The 15,276-nt window shown below is 44.5% G+C and overlaps 1 protein-coding gene and 1 non-coding gene across 5 annotated transcripts in view; both read left to right on the top strand.

The window, feature by feature from the left end:
• The window catches only part of LOC139379059 (RAS guanyl-releasing protein 2-like), a 66,453-nt gene extending 55,185 nt beyond the window's left edge, over positions 1–11,268 (top strand). The window contains exons 14-18 of one of the 4 annotated variants that reach the window (XR_011628361.1): positions 2,336–2,372; positions 4,702–4,860; positions 6,450–6,554; positions 6,720–6,945; positions 7,039–11,264. Coding sequence is in view for 2 of the 4 variants with exons in the window: in XM_071121803.1 (XP_070977904.1) it covers positions 2,336–2,372; positions 4,702–4,860; positions 6,450–6,508 (255 nt within the window). In the remaining 2 variants the exon portion in view is untranslated. Of the gene's footprint in view, positions 1–2,335; positions 2,373–4,701; positions 4,861–6,449; positions 6,555–6,719 lie in introns of all 4 variants that reach the window. The other 3 variants (XR_011628362.1, XM_071121803.1, XM_071121802.1) reach the window with 3 other exon arrangements.
• A 1,571-nt stretch (positions 11,269–12,839) lies between these two features.
• On the top strand, positions 12,840–12,913 carry trnaa-ugc (transfer RNA alanine (anticodon UGC)). Its single transcript has one exon. It is a non-coding gene; the product is annotated as a tRNA-Ala (tRNA).
• The last annotated feature ends 2,363 nt before the right edge of the window (positions 12,914–15,276 follow it).

Genomic DNA, 15,276 nt, shown 5'->3' with positions numbered 1-15,276 from the left:
GATACAGTGAGGGTACAGCTACCAGATACAGTGAGGGTATAGTCTACAGCTAACACATACAGTGAGGGTACAGCTATCGGATACAGTGAGGGTATTGCCTACAGCTACCAGATACAGTGAGGGTACAGCTACCAGATACAGTGAGGGTATAGTCTACAGCTACCAGATACAGTGAGGGCATAGCCTACAGCTAACAGATACAGTGAGGGTATAGTCTACAGCTACCAGATACAGTGAGGGTATAGTCTACAGCTACCAGATACAGTGAGGGTATAGTCTACAGCTACCAGATACAGTGAGGGTATAGTCTAAAGCTATCAGATACAGTGAGGGTATAGTCTACAGCTAACAGATACAGTGAGGGTATAGTCTACAGCTAACAGATACAGTGAGGGTACAGCTACCAGATACAGTGAGGGTACAGCCTACAGCTAACAGATACAGTGAGGGTATAGTCTACAGCTAACAGATACAGTGATGGTATAGTCTACAGCTACCAGATACAGTGAGGGTATAGTCTATAGCTAACAGATACAGTGAGGGTACAGCTACCAGATACAGTGAGGGTATAGTCTACAGCGTCTACAGCTACCAGATACAGTGAGGGTATAGCCTACAGCTAACAGATACAGTGAGGGTATAGCCTACAGCTAACAGATACAGTGAGGGTATAGCCTACAGCTAACATATACAGTGAGGGTATAGCCTACAGCTACCAGATACAGTGAGGGTATAGTCTACAGCTAACAGATACAGTGAGGGTATAGTCTACAGCTAACAGATACAGTGAGGGTATAGTCTACAGCTACCAGATACAGTGAGGGTATAGTCTACAGCTACCAGATACAGTGAGGGTATAGCTACCAGATACAGTGAGGGTATAGTCTACAGCTACCAGATACAGTGAGGGTATAGTCTACAGCTAACACATACAGTGAGGGTACAGCTATCGGATACGGTGAGGGTATTGCCTACAGCTACCAGATACAGTGAGGGTACAGCTACCAGATACAGTGAGGGTATAGTCTACAGCTACCAGATACAGTGAGGGTATAGTCTACAGCTACCAGATACAGTGAGGGTATAGTCTACAGTTACCAGATACAGTGAGGGTATAGCCTACATAATGAGATTATTATGGACAAAAAAAGCTGTTGTCTTTACGACAGCCAATCGATGATCGTGTCACCAGAATAACCTTACTGAGTGGCGCAGCGGTCTAAGGCACTGCATCTCAGTGCTAGTTGCATTACTACAGATCTCGGGCTGTATCACAACCGGCCGTGATCCTGGAGTCCCATAGGGCAGCGCACAATTGGCCCAGCGTCTAAGGGTTATGGGAAGGTTTGGCCTACAGCTACCAGATAGTGAGGGTATAGCCTACAGCTATAAGGGTTATGGGAAGGTTTGGCTGGGGTAGGCCGTCATCGTAAATAAGAGTTTGTTGTTAACTGACTTGCCTAGTTAAATAAAGGTTCAATTAAAATACATTTTAAATAAGACCCCTGATATTAATTATAAAGGAGCATCTAGCTTCAAGCAAGCACTTTCACCATCCTGTAAAGTTCATCGTAACGTATTTCATCTGGAGCCTAATAAACTGCATGCTTGCCTCAATCGTAGTGGGTTAACCACACAATATCATCGCGTGATTTTGATGTGCTGATTATTATATCAATATTTGATTTCCTGCATAATTCATTTTACAGACACAAAAACAGCTCACCTTGTGTAGCGTAATTTGTTTTGTCGACATTTGGAAAGTTTACCGACAAGTCTCTTTTTTTCCAGACGTCACTCTCTTTTTCTACCTGTCTCTCTCTCTACCTCTCCCTCTCTCTCTACCTCTCCCTCTCTCTCTACCTCTCCCTCTCCCTCTCTCTCTACCTCTCCCTCTCTCTCTACCTCTCCCTCTCTCTCTCCCTCTCCCTCTCTCACTACCTCTCCCTCTCTCTCTACCTCTCCCTCTCTCTCTACCTCTCCCTCTCTCTCTACCTCTCCCTCTCTCTCTACCTCTCCCTCTCTCTCTACCTCTCCCTCTCTCTCTCCCTCTCCCTCTCTCTCTCCCTCTCCCTCTCTCACTACCTCTCCCTCTCTCTCTACCTCTCCCTCTCTCTCTACCTCTCCCTCTCTCTCTACCTCTCCCTCTCTCTCTACCTCTCCCTCTCTCTCTCCCCACAACCACCTGCTCCTCCTCTATATTTTTCATCCTCTTCTCTCTCTTTCCTCCTTGTTACTCTGCCTTCATCTGTCATTTCCCCCACCTCCCTCTGTCTCCTTCATGTTCCAAGAATCTCATGAAAAGAAGTGACAAATTACTTCTCTCTCTCTCCAGATATGGGGCTTCTACAAACAGGGATACAAGTGTAAAGGTAAGAGTATCAATACATTTATCTAACTTGAATAGTTCAAATAGCTACAACATGTCTATGAAATAAATAAATAAAATAATTCTGCCCCAACATGTCTATGAAATACATTTTTTATGAATTCTTCCGCACATGGCGCCATTGAATTACCAATTCCCTTTGTCATCATCGATTGCAAACAATCATCACTCAAACCAAAGGTGGCTTTGAGCTTAATGTCAACGGCATGGCAAATATAACAGAGTACATGACATTATCTGCTTACAGGGCTCCCTATGTCAACACGTGAACAGAGCACAAAGGATCATCATTAAATGTGTTGTTATTGGGAGATACTGGGATAATGTAAGGTAGTCTGACCATGTGTTGTCATTGGGAGCCCTGAGAGAGGATAATGTAAGGTAGTCTGACCATGTGTTGTCATTGGGAGCCCTGAGAGAGGATAATGTAAGGTAGTCTGACCATGTGTTGTCATTGGGAGCCCTGAGAGAGGATAATGTAAGGTAGTCTGACCATGTGTTGTCATTGGGAGCCCTGAGAGAGGATAATGTAAGGTAGTCTGACCATGTGTTGTCATTGGGAGCCCTGAGAGAGGATAATGTAAGGTAGTCTGACCATGTGTTGTCATTGGGAGTCCTGACTGAGGATAATGTAAGGTAGTCTGACCATGTGTTGACATTGGGAGCCCTGAAAGAGGATAATGTAAGGTAGTCTGACCATGTTGTCATTGGGAGCCCTGAATGAGGATAATGTAAGGTGGTCTGACCATGTGTTGTCATTGGGAGCCCTGAGAGAGGATAATGTAAAGTAGTCTGACCATGTGTTGTCATTGGGAGCCCTGAATGAGGATAATGTAAGGTGGTCTGACCATGTGTTGTCATTGGGAGCCCTGAAAGATGATAATGTAAGGTAGTCTGACAATGTGTTGTCATTGGGAGCCCTGAATGAGGATAATGTAAGGTAGTCTGACCATGTGTTGTCATTGGGAGCTCTGAATGAGGATAATGTAAGGTAGTCTGACCATGTGTTGACATTGGGATGAGTCACATGGCAGACTTCCATTAGCTCCAACTCGCCTTTAAGCGTACACCTGCACTCTGTCTGTACTACACTCAGTAGACTGTGTCTGTCTCTCAGGTTAGGGTACCAAATGGAACCCTATTCCCTATGTAGTGCACTATTTTTATCCCGAGCACTATGGGCCCTGGTCAAAAGTAGTGCACATCTTAGGGAATAGGGTTCTATTTAGGGTGCTGGGTGTGAGTCCGGTTGTGAGTGTACCAGGCTGCTCTACTCTGCTGAGGGCCTTGTGTGGAATTCAATGAGCAGTCCCAGCCATTCATTTCCATTACCATCGTTGGCCCCAGTCACCGATTGGGGGAGGCGGTGGCAGCGGATAATTGAAATGAATTGGCGCAGAACAGTAGTGATGCGTGTCTGACTGTGTTTGTGTGTGACAGAGAGAGAGTGTGTGGAGTCTCGATCAGTCTGGATGGTATATGGGAGAGAATACATTTGTTAAAACTAACTTTCGCTGATGCTGACGTTTTACTGAGCGTGTGTGTAAATGAATGAGTATAGGTGTGTGTTAAATGAATGAGTATAGGTGTGTGTTAAATGAATGAGTATAGGTGTGTGTTAAATGAATGAGTATATGTGTGTGTTAAATGAATGAGTATAGGTGTGTGTAAATGAATGAGTATAGGTGTGTGTTAAATGAATGAGTATAGGTGTGTGTTAAATGAATGAGTATAGGTGTGTGTAAATGAATGAGTATAGGTGTGTGTAAATGAATGAGTATAGGTGTGTGTGTATATCTAGGTATGTGTTTCATTACTCTGAATTTCTCTCACTGACCCCCTGGACATCCCTGCTCCCCCTTTTCTCCCTGCTCCTAGAGGGTCCTTTGTTGTCAGGGTCTGTTTGGCTGTGTGTGTGTGTGTGTGTATCTGCACTGCGTGTAAGCACACCTACCTCTCACCACTCACTCTTCCCTTTGCCCCAATGATTCTATTTGCACCCCTCCCTCTCTATCAAACTTTCTCTCTCTCCTTCTCAACCTCGCATACTTCACCCCTTACTCCCCATCTCATCCTGCATTCTTCCTTCGTTCCCTATCCCTATCTTCCTTCTCATCCTTACTCTCTACCTATCCCCTCCTCTTTCTCTGCCCATCTCTCACCCTCTATCTCCTCCTCTTTCTCTGCTCATCTCTCACCCTCTTCCTCTCTCACCCTCTCTCTCTTCCTCTTTCTCTCCCTCTCTCACCCTCTCTTCCTCTACCCATCTCTCCCACTCACTCCCTCCGTCTCTCCCTCCCTTCCTCGGACAGCGTGTGGAATTAATTGTCACAAGGCGTGTCGAGGTCGTCTGGCTGTGGAGTGTCGTAAACGGACCAAGAGCATCAGCCATGAGCATGCCCCCTCCCTTCAGGCTCGCTCCTACAGCTTCCCGCCCCTGGCCAACACCCCACCAAGCCTACAGAATACAGGTGAGAGACCCCCTCCCTTCAGGCTCGCTCCTACAGCTTCCCGCCCCTGGCCAACACCCCACCAAGCCTACAGAACACAGGTGAGAGACCCCCTCCCTTCAGGCTCGCCCCTACAGCTTCCCGCCCCTGGCCAACACCCCACCAAGCCTACAGAACACAGGTGAGAGACCCCCTCCAACCCCCAATCTGGTTTCACTAATACAATGGCCATATCTGACCACGATTCTTCAGATTTGGTGTCACTCAAAAACAGGTCCACCGGGAATGTGCCTGGCACAAATGCCTAGTAAATCAGGTCCAAAATCTAATTTGAAAACGGGACCACCATTAGCATGTAGTTCAAATGAATGATTGGGTCGTTGTTAGTTTTGTTCGAGGATCCCTTCCACTCATTTTACCATGCTCACTATTCAAAGTGTGTGTAATGTTTCTCCCCAAATAGTTGTGACACGCAGACAAAGACATTTGGGCCATTCTTACCAGCCTGTGATTTGCAATGTAAATGTGACACAAATCACAGCAATGTAACGAGCGGAGGAATCATACATCAATCAATCAAATGTATTTATAAAGCTTCTTACATCAGCTGATATATCAAAGTGCTGTACAGAAACCCAGCCTAAAACCCCAAACAGCAAGCAATGCAGATGTAGAAGCACGGTTGCTAGGAAAAACTCCCAAGAAAGGCCAGAACCTAGGAAGAAACATAGAGAGGAACCAGGCTATGAGGGGTGGCAAGTCCTCTTCTGGCTGTGCTGGGTGGAGATTATAACAGAACATGGCCAAGATGTTCAAATGTTCATAGATGACCAGCAGGGTCAAATAATAACAATCACAGTGGTTGTCGAGGGTGCAACAAGTCAGCACCTCCAGGAGTAAAATGTCAGTTGGCTTTTCATAGCCGATCATTCAGAGTATCTCTACCGCTCCTGATGTCTCTAGAGAGTTGAAAACAGCATGGCTGGGACAGGTAGCACATCTGGTGAACAGGCCAGGGTTCCATAGCCGCAGGCAGAACAGTTGAAACTGGAGCAGCAGCATGGCCAGGTGGACTGGGGACAGCAAGGAGTCATCAAGCTAGGTAGTCCTGAGGAATGGTCCTAGGGCTCAGGTCCACAGAGAGAGGGAGAGAAAGAAAGAAAGAAAGAAAGAAAGAGAGAGAGAGAGAGAGAGAGAGAGCATACTTAAATTCACACAGGACACCGGATAAGACAGGATAAGTACTCCAGATATAACAGACTGACCCTAGCCCCATGACACAAACTACTGCAGCATAAATAATACATCCAGGCACAATTAAGCTGCTGGGAATGGATGGTTCCCTCTGTATAGCGCTGTGTTACGCTTTCGACACCTTGTAGAGTCCATGCCCTGACGAATTGAGGCTGTTCTGAGGGCAAGGGGGGAGCGGGGTGCAACTCCGTTCAACAATGCCCTTGTCTAATGGGGAGAGTATGCAATGATGTTCATGGGTGGACGAGACAGTAGACAGTAGTAACCATGGTCACTGAACTCTTCTGTGTCTGTCTGTGTCTCTTTCTTTCTCTCTCTTTCTCTCTCTCTCCTCTCTTGCTCGCTCTCGCTCTCAGTGATTGTAGAGGAAGATCTCCAGGCAGTGGAGGAAGGTGTGTTTGATGTCCATCTATAACCAGATGATAACCAATAGGCAGGCCTGGCCTGATATGTCCCTTCAGGTAAAATACATTCTGTAGCTACTATAATAGTTAATTTTGGAGGCCTTGGAAGATCACGAGCCAATGACTGAAGTAGCCTAATGTGATTTAAATGAACAATCAATTCACGTATTGAAGTACCGGTAGTCAGATTAATGAATGACTTCTCTTTGATAACTTTCCTAGAAGTCCTACGTACTCTGGCATTCATACAGCCAAACACTGCCAGGAGGAAACAACAGTGGTCGGGAGCCAGAAGCCTGCTGGGGTCTGCTCAGCAGGGTACAACGTTACATAACGCAGATATAAATGTATCATCTAGTACAGATTATGATTGTCTGTCGTGTAAAAGAGGGAATCGTTTCAGCTCTATCCATTCCATTTCTATCTGCAACATTCAGACTGCCATTAGGTAGAACAGATATGATTGTCTGTCGTCTAAAAGAGGGAATCGTTTCAGCTCTATCCATTCCATTTCTATCTGCAACATTCAGACTGCCAATAGTTAGAACAGATATGATTGTCGGTTGTGTAGAAGAGAGAACATTGTCCACTGTATTCAAGGCATGTCACTCACACACAGAGCGAGAGAGAGATGCCGCCACATAGTGGAAAAATACTGCAAATGCATACCTTACATTTACTCAAGATTTCAACTCCCTCAATATAAGTGAGTTTGTACAAAATGTATTTCTGTGTTAAATCTATATTTTAAAATCTGGATGTAGGCCCATGTTTTCATATCTCTTACCTAGTTTACCTAACACTGAATATAGAAAATAAAATCACATTGTGTTTAGTGTAATGTTATTACCTTCGAGTCTAAGTGGTATGTTTTAGCTATGCATTTAGCTATATGTTGTTATTATTATGTCTATATTAATAACCTAAACAATGTCTCTCCAAAATATAAGAGGTGCTGTTATTGCCAAGATAGAATCCATAGGCTACATGCCACCTGGACTTCCAACTGCTTTCTTTGGGGAGAAAAGCTTTGTTTTGTCTGAGTAGCTTGTTTCTTTGTAAATGTAATGGGAGAAACTTTAAAACACACGGTGTGTTCGATGTCAGAGATGAAACGTTTCGGCTCCAGAACGACTGCTGCTTTCGTGGATTGGTTATCAAACCGCTATCTAGCACAACAACAGCCACAACTCAAATGGACTGTGGAACGTACATCCTGCATTTGAATAGCATTTTGAATGCTGTTGTGTTTTTTGCCCTCCTGTTTACCTGAATATCAATGCTTTCCCTATGGTAATTTGACTGTGGTGTGTATGCACGGTATACTGTTGTAATACTGTTATGTTTCAGTGCACCCACACACAACCTTTCCTCTCAGTAACTTTCAGTGTAGTTTGAAACGGTGAATGTTATATATTGTCCTGAGAATTGACATCTGTTTGAACGTCTATTTTAATACGAGACGTGTAAGTCCCTTGTCTTACCAAGCATGCTTCAAGGGGATCCACATTTGCCAAAATGTCTGTTAAGTGTATTTTTAATGCCTCATGTATATATATATTTTTTAATGGCAACATGAAATCCTGTAGGCGAGAGACTCTCCTCAACATATTAGTTTTGGGGTCTGTATCCTCTGAGGGATAGTCCCACAATGTTAGCTGTTTGTGTATCTTTGAATGAAGTACTTCCTCTGGCTTTCATTAATACTGTACAGTATATCCTGCTTCTTTAGTTATGTCCAAAACTAAACTGCCAGCCCTACCATGGCAGTTTCTCCTGGACAAGGGGATCATTTGTTACAGTACACAGTCTGTGGACGTGCCTCTGCTGTTTCTCAGTGTTAAATGCAGAATGCATCACTCTGCTATTTGTTTTAAGGAGGATGCACAACATGATAGGACTAATAGCACAGCAACCCAGTGACGTGCCGTGTGTGTTTGTGGACTCTTACCGAATCCATTCCCGCCAGACATTCCTTGTCTAAAGTTTATATCCGACCCACTTTCCCTGCCATCATGTAGTTGCTTGACGTCCGGTATTGGAATTCTTAACCAGCCGGTCATGCGCTCTGTTATTACCAAAGAAACGAAGGGCTCTATTCAATCCGTATTGCAGAAGTTACAGCTCGATTGAAATTTAAAGGCAATGTTCCCGCGTTAGCCAAGACCGCATTCACCGTAAACGTAGTATGTGCCGACTCAATCGGAAATGAAGTTTACATTTCTATCCGGCAATCTGTAAAGCTCCAGCTTCTCCCTCATGTGGGTGCTAGCAAGCAGGCAAGGTAGTGCTAGATACCAACATCCAATCAAGTAGGGTATGGAAGCTATAGTGAGCTCTGCTTGGACAATAGCGTTGCGATAGCGCAGAGTGTTTGCATAAAGTTCAGCTTTCCCCAACTTTAGTCCTGCCTTGTTGACGCTCCCTCGCCCATGTTCGCATCTCCCAACAGTCCCCCCCCCCCGCACACTTCACTTCCCAACTTTGAAAATGAATGGGGCTCCGTTGTTTCATTGCCCCCCAATTTGTTATGTGGAAATGCACTATTTGATTCCTCAGCTTCCATCTCGCACATTGATTCATGCAGCTATTTGATCTGACGTTATTGTATTGAATATTTCTGAGTTCTCTCATGTGGGATGAATGGAGAGTTCAGTCTCTTAGTCTCGGTTGCTTTATTGACTGAGCGGGGATGTTTCACTTAATTTCTTAGCTGTGGTGTAATTACATTAGCAGAGTTGTCAAGGACTGTCTGAACTGATGGTCAGACTGTCCTTAGAACGCACACACACCAAGGCCTGTGTTAACGCCTACACTCAACACTAATCAAATGGATTAGGTATATAGTGAACTGATTACATCACAGTGCTCTCGTTGTGATTTTGTCAGACTTTTCACCTTGGTTTCCTCTGTCTGAAGAGAAACCAATAACATTACTGTGATAGCAGTTTGATTTGTAATCACTCAAAGCTTAGATGCTCAATAGTTGTGTCTTAAACATACACAAGCATATTGGTGGTCATATCTCACATATTTGTCTTTATTCTCAAAATCCCTATTAATAAAATCGCAATTTTATCCAAACACTCAACCCACCCTCATATGCCTATTTCTAACATCCCTGCGTGTGGCCACGGTAACAGTATGATAGGAGTGTAGTCTGGCCCATGATTGATACTTTCCACTCAGCTACGTGAAGGCCCGGCCTGCTCCGTCGTTTAGCTGTGGCCCTGACTGGTATTGATCTCAGTGACGGAAATCGAATAGTGCCGGAGCTAATTACATTGTAATGAAGGCTGCAGGAAATAGCCTCACGTTGTTAGCCAATCTCCATCATCGACCTTGATGTGAAGGAATTCCGTTTGGATCAAAAATGGATTCTCAGATCCTTGAGAAGACTGGTACAGTAGAACAAGCCCTGTTGCTCTTCAGTCTACAATGTTTCAAACCTACGGTGTCCATATTAGGACAGCTTCAGTCTCAGCAGTTGAGTTGAGGATGTCCTAATGTGGACACCGTACAAGCCCTATTTTGATATTCTGGTGTGGAGTGCACTTTAGGGCTGCGATCAATTTAGCTTGCCCGGTACAATGGAAGGATGGATGGAAGGAATGGAATAGTAAGGCACATCTCAAATACTATTTAAATACTGTATGTATTTCACTCAGCTCTGACTCATATGCCATCAGAATAATAGATGCTTATTCAAGAAAAGTACACTGAGTGTACCAACATTAGGGAAACACTTTGCTAATATTGAGTTGCTCCCCACTTGCCCTCAGAACAGCCTCAATTCGTCAGGGCATGGACTCTACAAGGTGTCGAAAGCGTTCCACAAGGATGCTGGCCCATGTTTACTCCAATGCTGTCTGGATGTCCTTTGGGTGGTGGACCATTCTTGATACACACGGGACACTTGAGCTTGAACAACCCAGCAGCGTTGCACTTCTTGACACACTCAAACGGGTGCGCCTGGCACCTACTACCATACCCTGTTCAGAGGCACATAAATCTTTTGCCTTACCCATTCACACATACACAATCCATGTCTTAAAACATAAAAATCCTTCTTTAACCCGTCTCCTCCCCTTCATCTACACTGATTGAAGTGGTTTTAACAGGTGACAACAATAAGGGATCTTAGACTGACCAGGCGAATCAAGGTGAAAACTAAGTCATGGAAAAATGTTCCTAATGTTTTGTACACTGTGTATATTGATTTGTAGTCTGTTAGTTGACATGGATGTGGATAATCTTGAGTGACTGACAGGGATTTGATTCTATGTAGACTGTGTACATGTGTAAATTATATTGACATTGTTAGAGTGGTAGGATTCTCATGTTCACCATGTTAAAACACATTGACTTAATGTCTACTCAAACAGCTTGAGGAATTAGAAAACGTACTCATACATGTACATTTACAGTCACAACACGGGCCCCTAGTGGCACAGACACGTATATGCACCCCCAGCAGTGTTACTAGTACCAGGATAGACCACTTGATGGTGCTGTTGAGCTGTTAAAGGGATGGGCACTCACTCAGGGGCACAGTCATTGGGTAGAAAGAGCATTGCACGTAGAGGAAATGCATAATACATGTTCTGTCATGAGGAAAGGGTAGCATTCCTATAAACACAAGTTAATAAACGTTTTGGATTAATGGAATCAGTCAATTTTTGCACTTAAACACCCCCCCCCCCCCCCCCACACACACACACACAGGTTTGCTGGGTGTAAAGTCATTAAATATTAAAAGAAAACCAACAGATTTATTTTACTCTGTTATCACTGCTCGGTTATCACTTCTCTCACCCCTCCTCAGTAGTGATGTATGAGTTGGCTGATTGGTTTGGGGAGGGAGAGAGGAGGATCTTGAGTGGCATGGGCTTAATAAGTATGTTCCCACTCTCTCTCTATGGGACCTTTAACACCACTGGGATATGGAGTATTTGTTATGCCACACACTTTCCAGATAGAGCCTCAGTCTTTATGATTAGAGAGGGGATCTTTAATTAGTTAACAGTAGCTTCTCATCCTGTCCACATAAAAAAAAAAGTATTTCTGACAGCATCTTCCTTTTTTCGGTTGGTGAGTATACTCTCACAGACAGACCGTGGTTGGTGAGTACACTCTCACAGACAGACCGTGGTTGGTGAGTACACTCTCACAGACAGACCGTGGTTGGTCAGTACACTCTCACAGACAGACCGTGCTGCAGCCTTAATTGCACGAGACTCATTTCAAAACGTCCCAGTGCTCCTCACTCTAGGGTGCTAGTCTGCTAGAATCCTCATTATAAACTGGGTGGTTGGAGCCCTGAATGCTGATTGGTTGAAAGCCGGGGTATAAGAGACATCATAAAAGGGAATCAGTTAGTAGTATAAAGTGTGTATTTCTAGTATTTGTCTTTCAGCTCCAGAAACCCAGAGGGCCCTAAGACTGTCCTGTCTGATCCCCCCCCCTCCCCAAAACACACACTCTCATATCTTCATGTCTTCTCATTTAGATCTTTTCATTTAACAGAGTTGGTTGGGTTCGAGTTGAGAAAAAAACGTCACTGATACCGCAACGACCGTCAGTGGCCGGCCGGGATTGACACATAATCAATAACACTGCATCGGCTACTGGGACAGGGCGCATATTTAATATCCCTCAAGCTGCAGGATTGGAAGGCGAGGAGGAGGGGCTCGCCGCTCGCTCCTTGCCTGGGCCGTGCATTTGAGTGATGGACCGGCAGATTGGATCTCCCGACCGAGGGATCAGCGATAGCATGCCTCTGACTTATCTAGTTACAGCTCCAGGCTGAGGCGCCGCTGGGCCCGGGCCTGTTGTCAATAGCTACCCGGGAGGAAGATGGGCAAAAAACAAGAGCAGCTTATTCCCTATTTGTTTATGGCTCTGTATGTCCCCGCCGACCCCTCTGTCCCCTCCGACCCCTCTGTCCCCGCCGACCCCTCTGTCCCCTCTGACCCCGCCGACCCCTCTGTCCCCACTGTCCTCTCCGACCCCTCTGTCCCCTCTGTCTTCTGTGTTTTGTATCTGTGAGTGAGGTTGAGGGGTCTTCGGGCGTGGCCAGACTAGCCCTTTTGATGTCATCTATATCTGTGATTTCAAATGCTTTCTCAATGGGAGTCGTCCGTTAACGGCCAGCGGAGATGACGAGTCCAATATCCGTACAATTTCCATGGGAGAAAAGTTCCGATGAGTTTAACTTTTGACGGTTCGATGGATACGTTAGCCAATTAAAAGAGGAGCATGGACCAAAATGAATCCGTTCTGATTTGGTGTCCGTTCTCCACGGATCAGTCTGGCCAACGCCTTAGGCCTGTACTATACATAGGTTGTGTGGCTCAGTGGGTAGAGCATGGCACTTGCAATGCCAGGGTTGTGGGTTTGATTCCCACTGGGGACCAGTAGGGAGCGAAGAGTATGTATGCACTCACTACTGAAGGTCGTTCTGGATAGCAGTGTCTGCTAAATGACTGACATGTAAATTGCTTAATACTATATAGGCTGTCTACTGTATTTTGTATCTGGGACAGGAAGAGGAGGATGAAGGTCTTGGGCAATGTAAGGATATTCACATAATGTCACCTCACCTTGACTGCATGTTTATGTCTTTGATAGGAAATATAAAGTATCAAATAACATGTTATACATGACATGTTATACATGACACGTCTGTGGCAAAGCTTTTACTTCAAATGCATTTTATTACAAAGGTCTGTACCAACTCTATGATGTCTCATCAGTTCATGCAAACTACCATTTTTGAGGATATTGCGAGTGGATGAATGTACAGTATGTTAAAAATAAATGTCTTATCAGCTAGATTATACAAGATTCACTCGTCATATTAATGACGATTTCTGTCTGTCTCAGAAACCAGATTTATTCACTAAAGAAAGACAAGGCCTCTTCTTACAACATCACCAGACAGAGCTTCTTTATAACACCACAGAGCTTCTTTATAACACCACAGAGCTCATAAGCTGCATTATACAACCTCGAAAAACTAATTTGAGGACACAACAACAGCCATGTGTCTCGCCACTGGCATGGATTTGATGGGAACATCGTTGATTCCATCTTTAGCCTGAACCTCTCTGACTCCACCACACAGGCCATGATTATGAAGATCAACCCACACTGGCCATGGTTATGAAGATCAGCCCACACTGGCCATGTTTATTAAGATCAGCCCACACTGGCCATGGTTATGAAGGTCAACCACACTGGCCATAGTTAGAAAGGTCAACCCACACAGGCTATGGTTATGAAGGTCAATAACACTGGCCATGGTTATGAAGGTCAGTAACACTGGCCATGGTTATGAAGGTCAACCCACACTGGCCATGGTTATGAAGGTCAATAACACTGGCCATGGTTAGGAAGGTCAATAACACTGGCCATGGTTATGAAGGTCAACCCACACTGGCCATGGTTAGGAAAGTCAACCACACTGGCCATGATTATGAAAGTCAACCACACTGGCCATGATTATGAAGGTCAGTAACACTGGCCATGATTATGAAGGTCAGTAACACTGGCCATGATTATGAAAGTCAATAACACTGGCCATGATTATGAAAGTCCACCACACTGGCCATGATTATTAAAGTCAATAACACTGGCCATGATTATGAAAGTCAATAACACTGGCCATGGTTATGAAGGTCAGTAACACTGGCCATGATTATGAAAGTCAGTAACACTGGCCATGATTATGAAAGCCCACCACACTGGCCATGATTATGAAAGTCAGTAACACTGGCCATGATTATGAAAGTCAATTACACTGGCCATGGTTATGAAGGTCAGTAACACTGGCCATGATTATGAAAGTCAATTACACTGGCCATGGTTATGAAGGTCAGTAACACTGGCCATGATTATGAAGGTCAGTAACACTGGCCATGATTATGAAAGTCAGTAACACTGGCCATGATTATGAAAGTCAGTAACACTGGCCATGATTATGAAGGTCAGTAACACTGGCCATGATTATGAAAGTCAGTAACACTGGCCATGATTATGGAAGTCCACCACACTGGCCATGATTATGAAGGTCAGTAACACTGGCCATGATTATGAAGGTCAGTAACACTGGCCATGATTATGAAAGTCAGTAACACTGGCCATGATTATGAAGGTCAGTAACACTGGCCATGATTATGAAGGTCAGTAACACTGGCCATGATTATGAAAGTCAGTAACACTGGCCATGATTATGGAAGTCCACCACACTGGCCATGATTATGAAAGTCAATAACACTGGCCATGATTCTGAAAGTCCACCACACTGGCCATGATTATGAAAGTCAGTAACACTGGCCATGATTATGAAGGTCAGTAACACTGGCCATGATTATGAAAGTCAGTAACACTGGCCATGATTATGAAAGTCAGTAACACTGGCCATGATTATGAAAGTCAATTACACTGGCCATGGTTATGAAGGTCAGTAACACTGGCCATGATTATGAAGGTCAGTAACACTGGCCATGATTATGAAGGTCAATAACACTGGCCATGATTATGAAGGTCAGTAACACTGGCCATGATTATGAAAGTCAGTAACACTGGCCATGATTATGAAGGTCAGTAACACTGGCCATGATTATGAAAGTCCACCACACTGGCCATGATTATGAAGGTCAATAACACTGGCCATGGTTATGAAGGTCAATAACACTGGCCATGGTTATGAAAGTCAACCACACTGGCCATGATTATGAAAGTCCACCACACTGGCCATGATTATGAAAGTCAACCA

The sequence above is a fragment of the Oncorhynchus clarkii genome, chromosome 21 (assembly GCF_045791955.1).
Source record: "Oncorhynchus clarkii lewisi isolate Uvic-CL-2024 chromosome 21, UVic_Ocla_1.0, whole genome shotgun sequence".
In the NCBI taxonomy this organism is placed as follows: Eukaryota; Metazoa; Chordata; class Actinopteri; order Salmoniformes; family Salmonidae; genus Oncorhynchus; species Oncorhynchus clarkii.
Note: the sequence above shows the minus strand (reverse complement) of the source record. Positions and strands in the feature narration are given on the sequence as shown.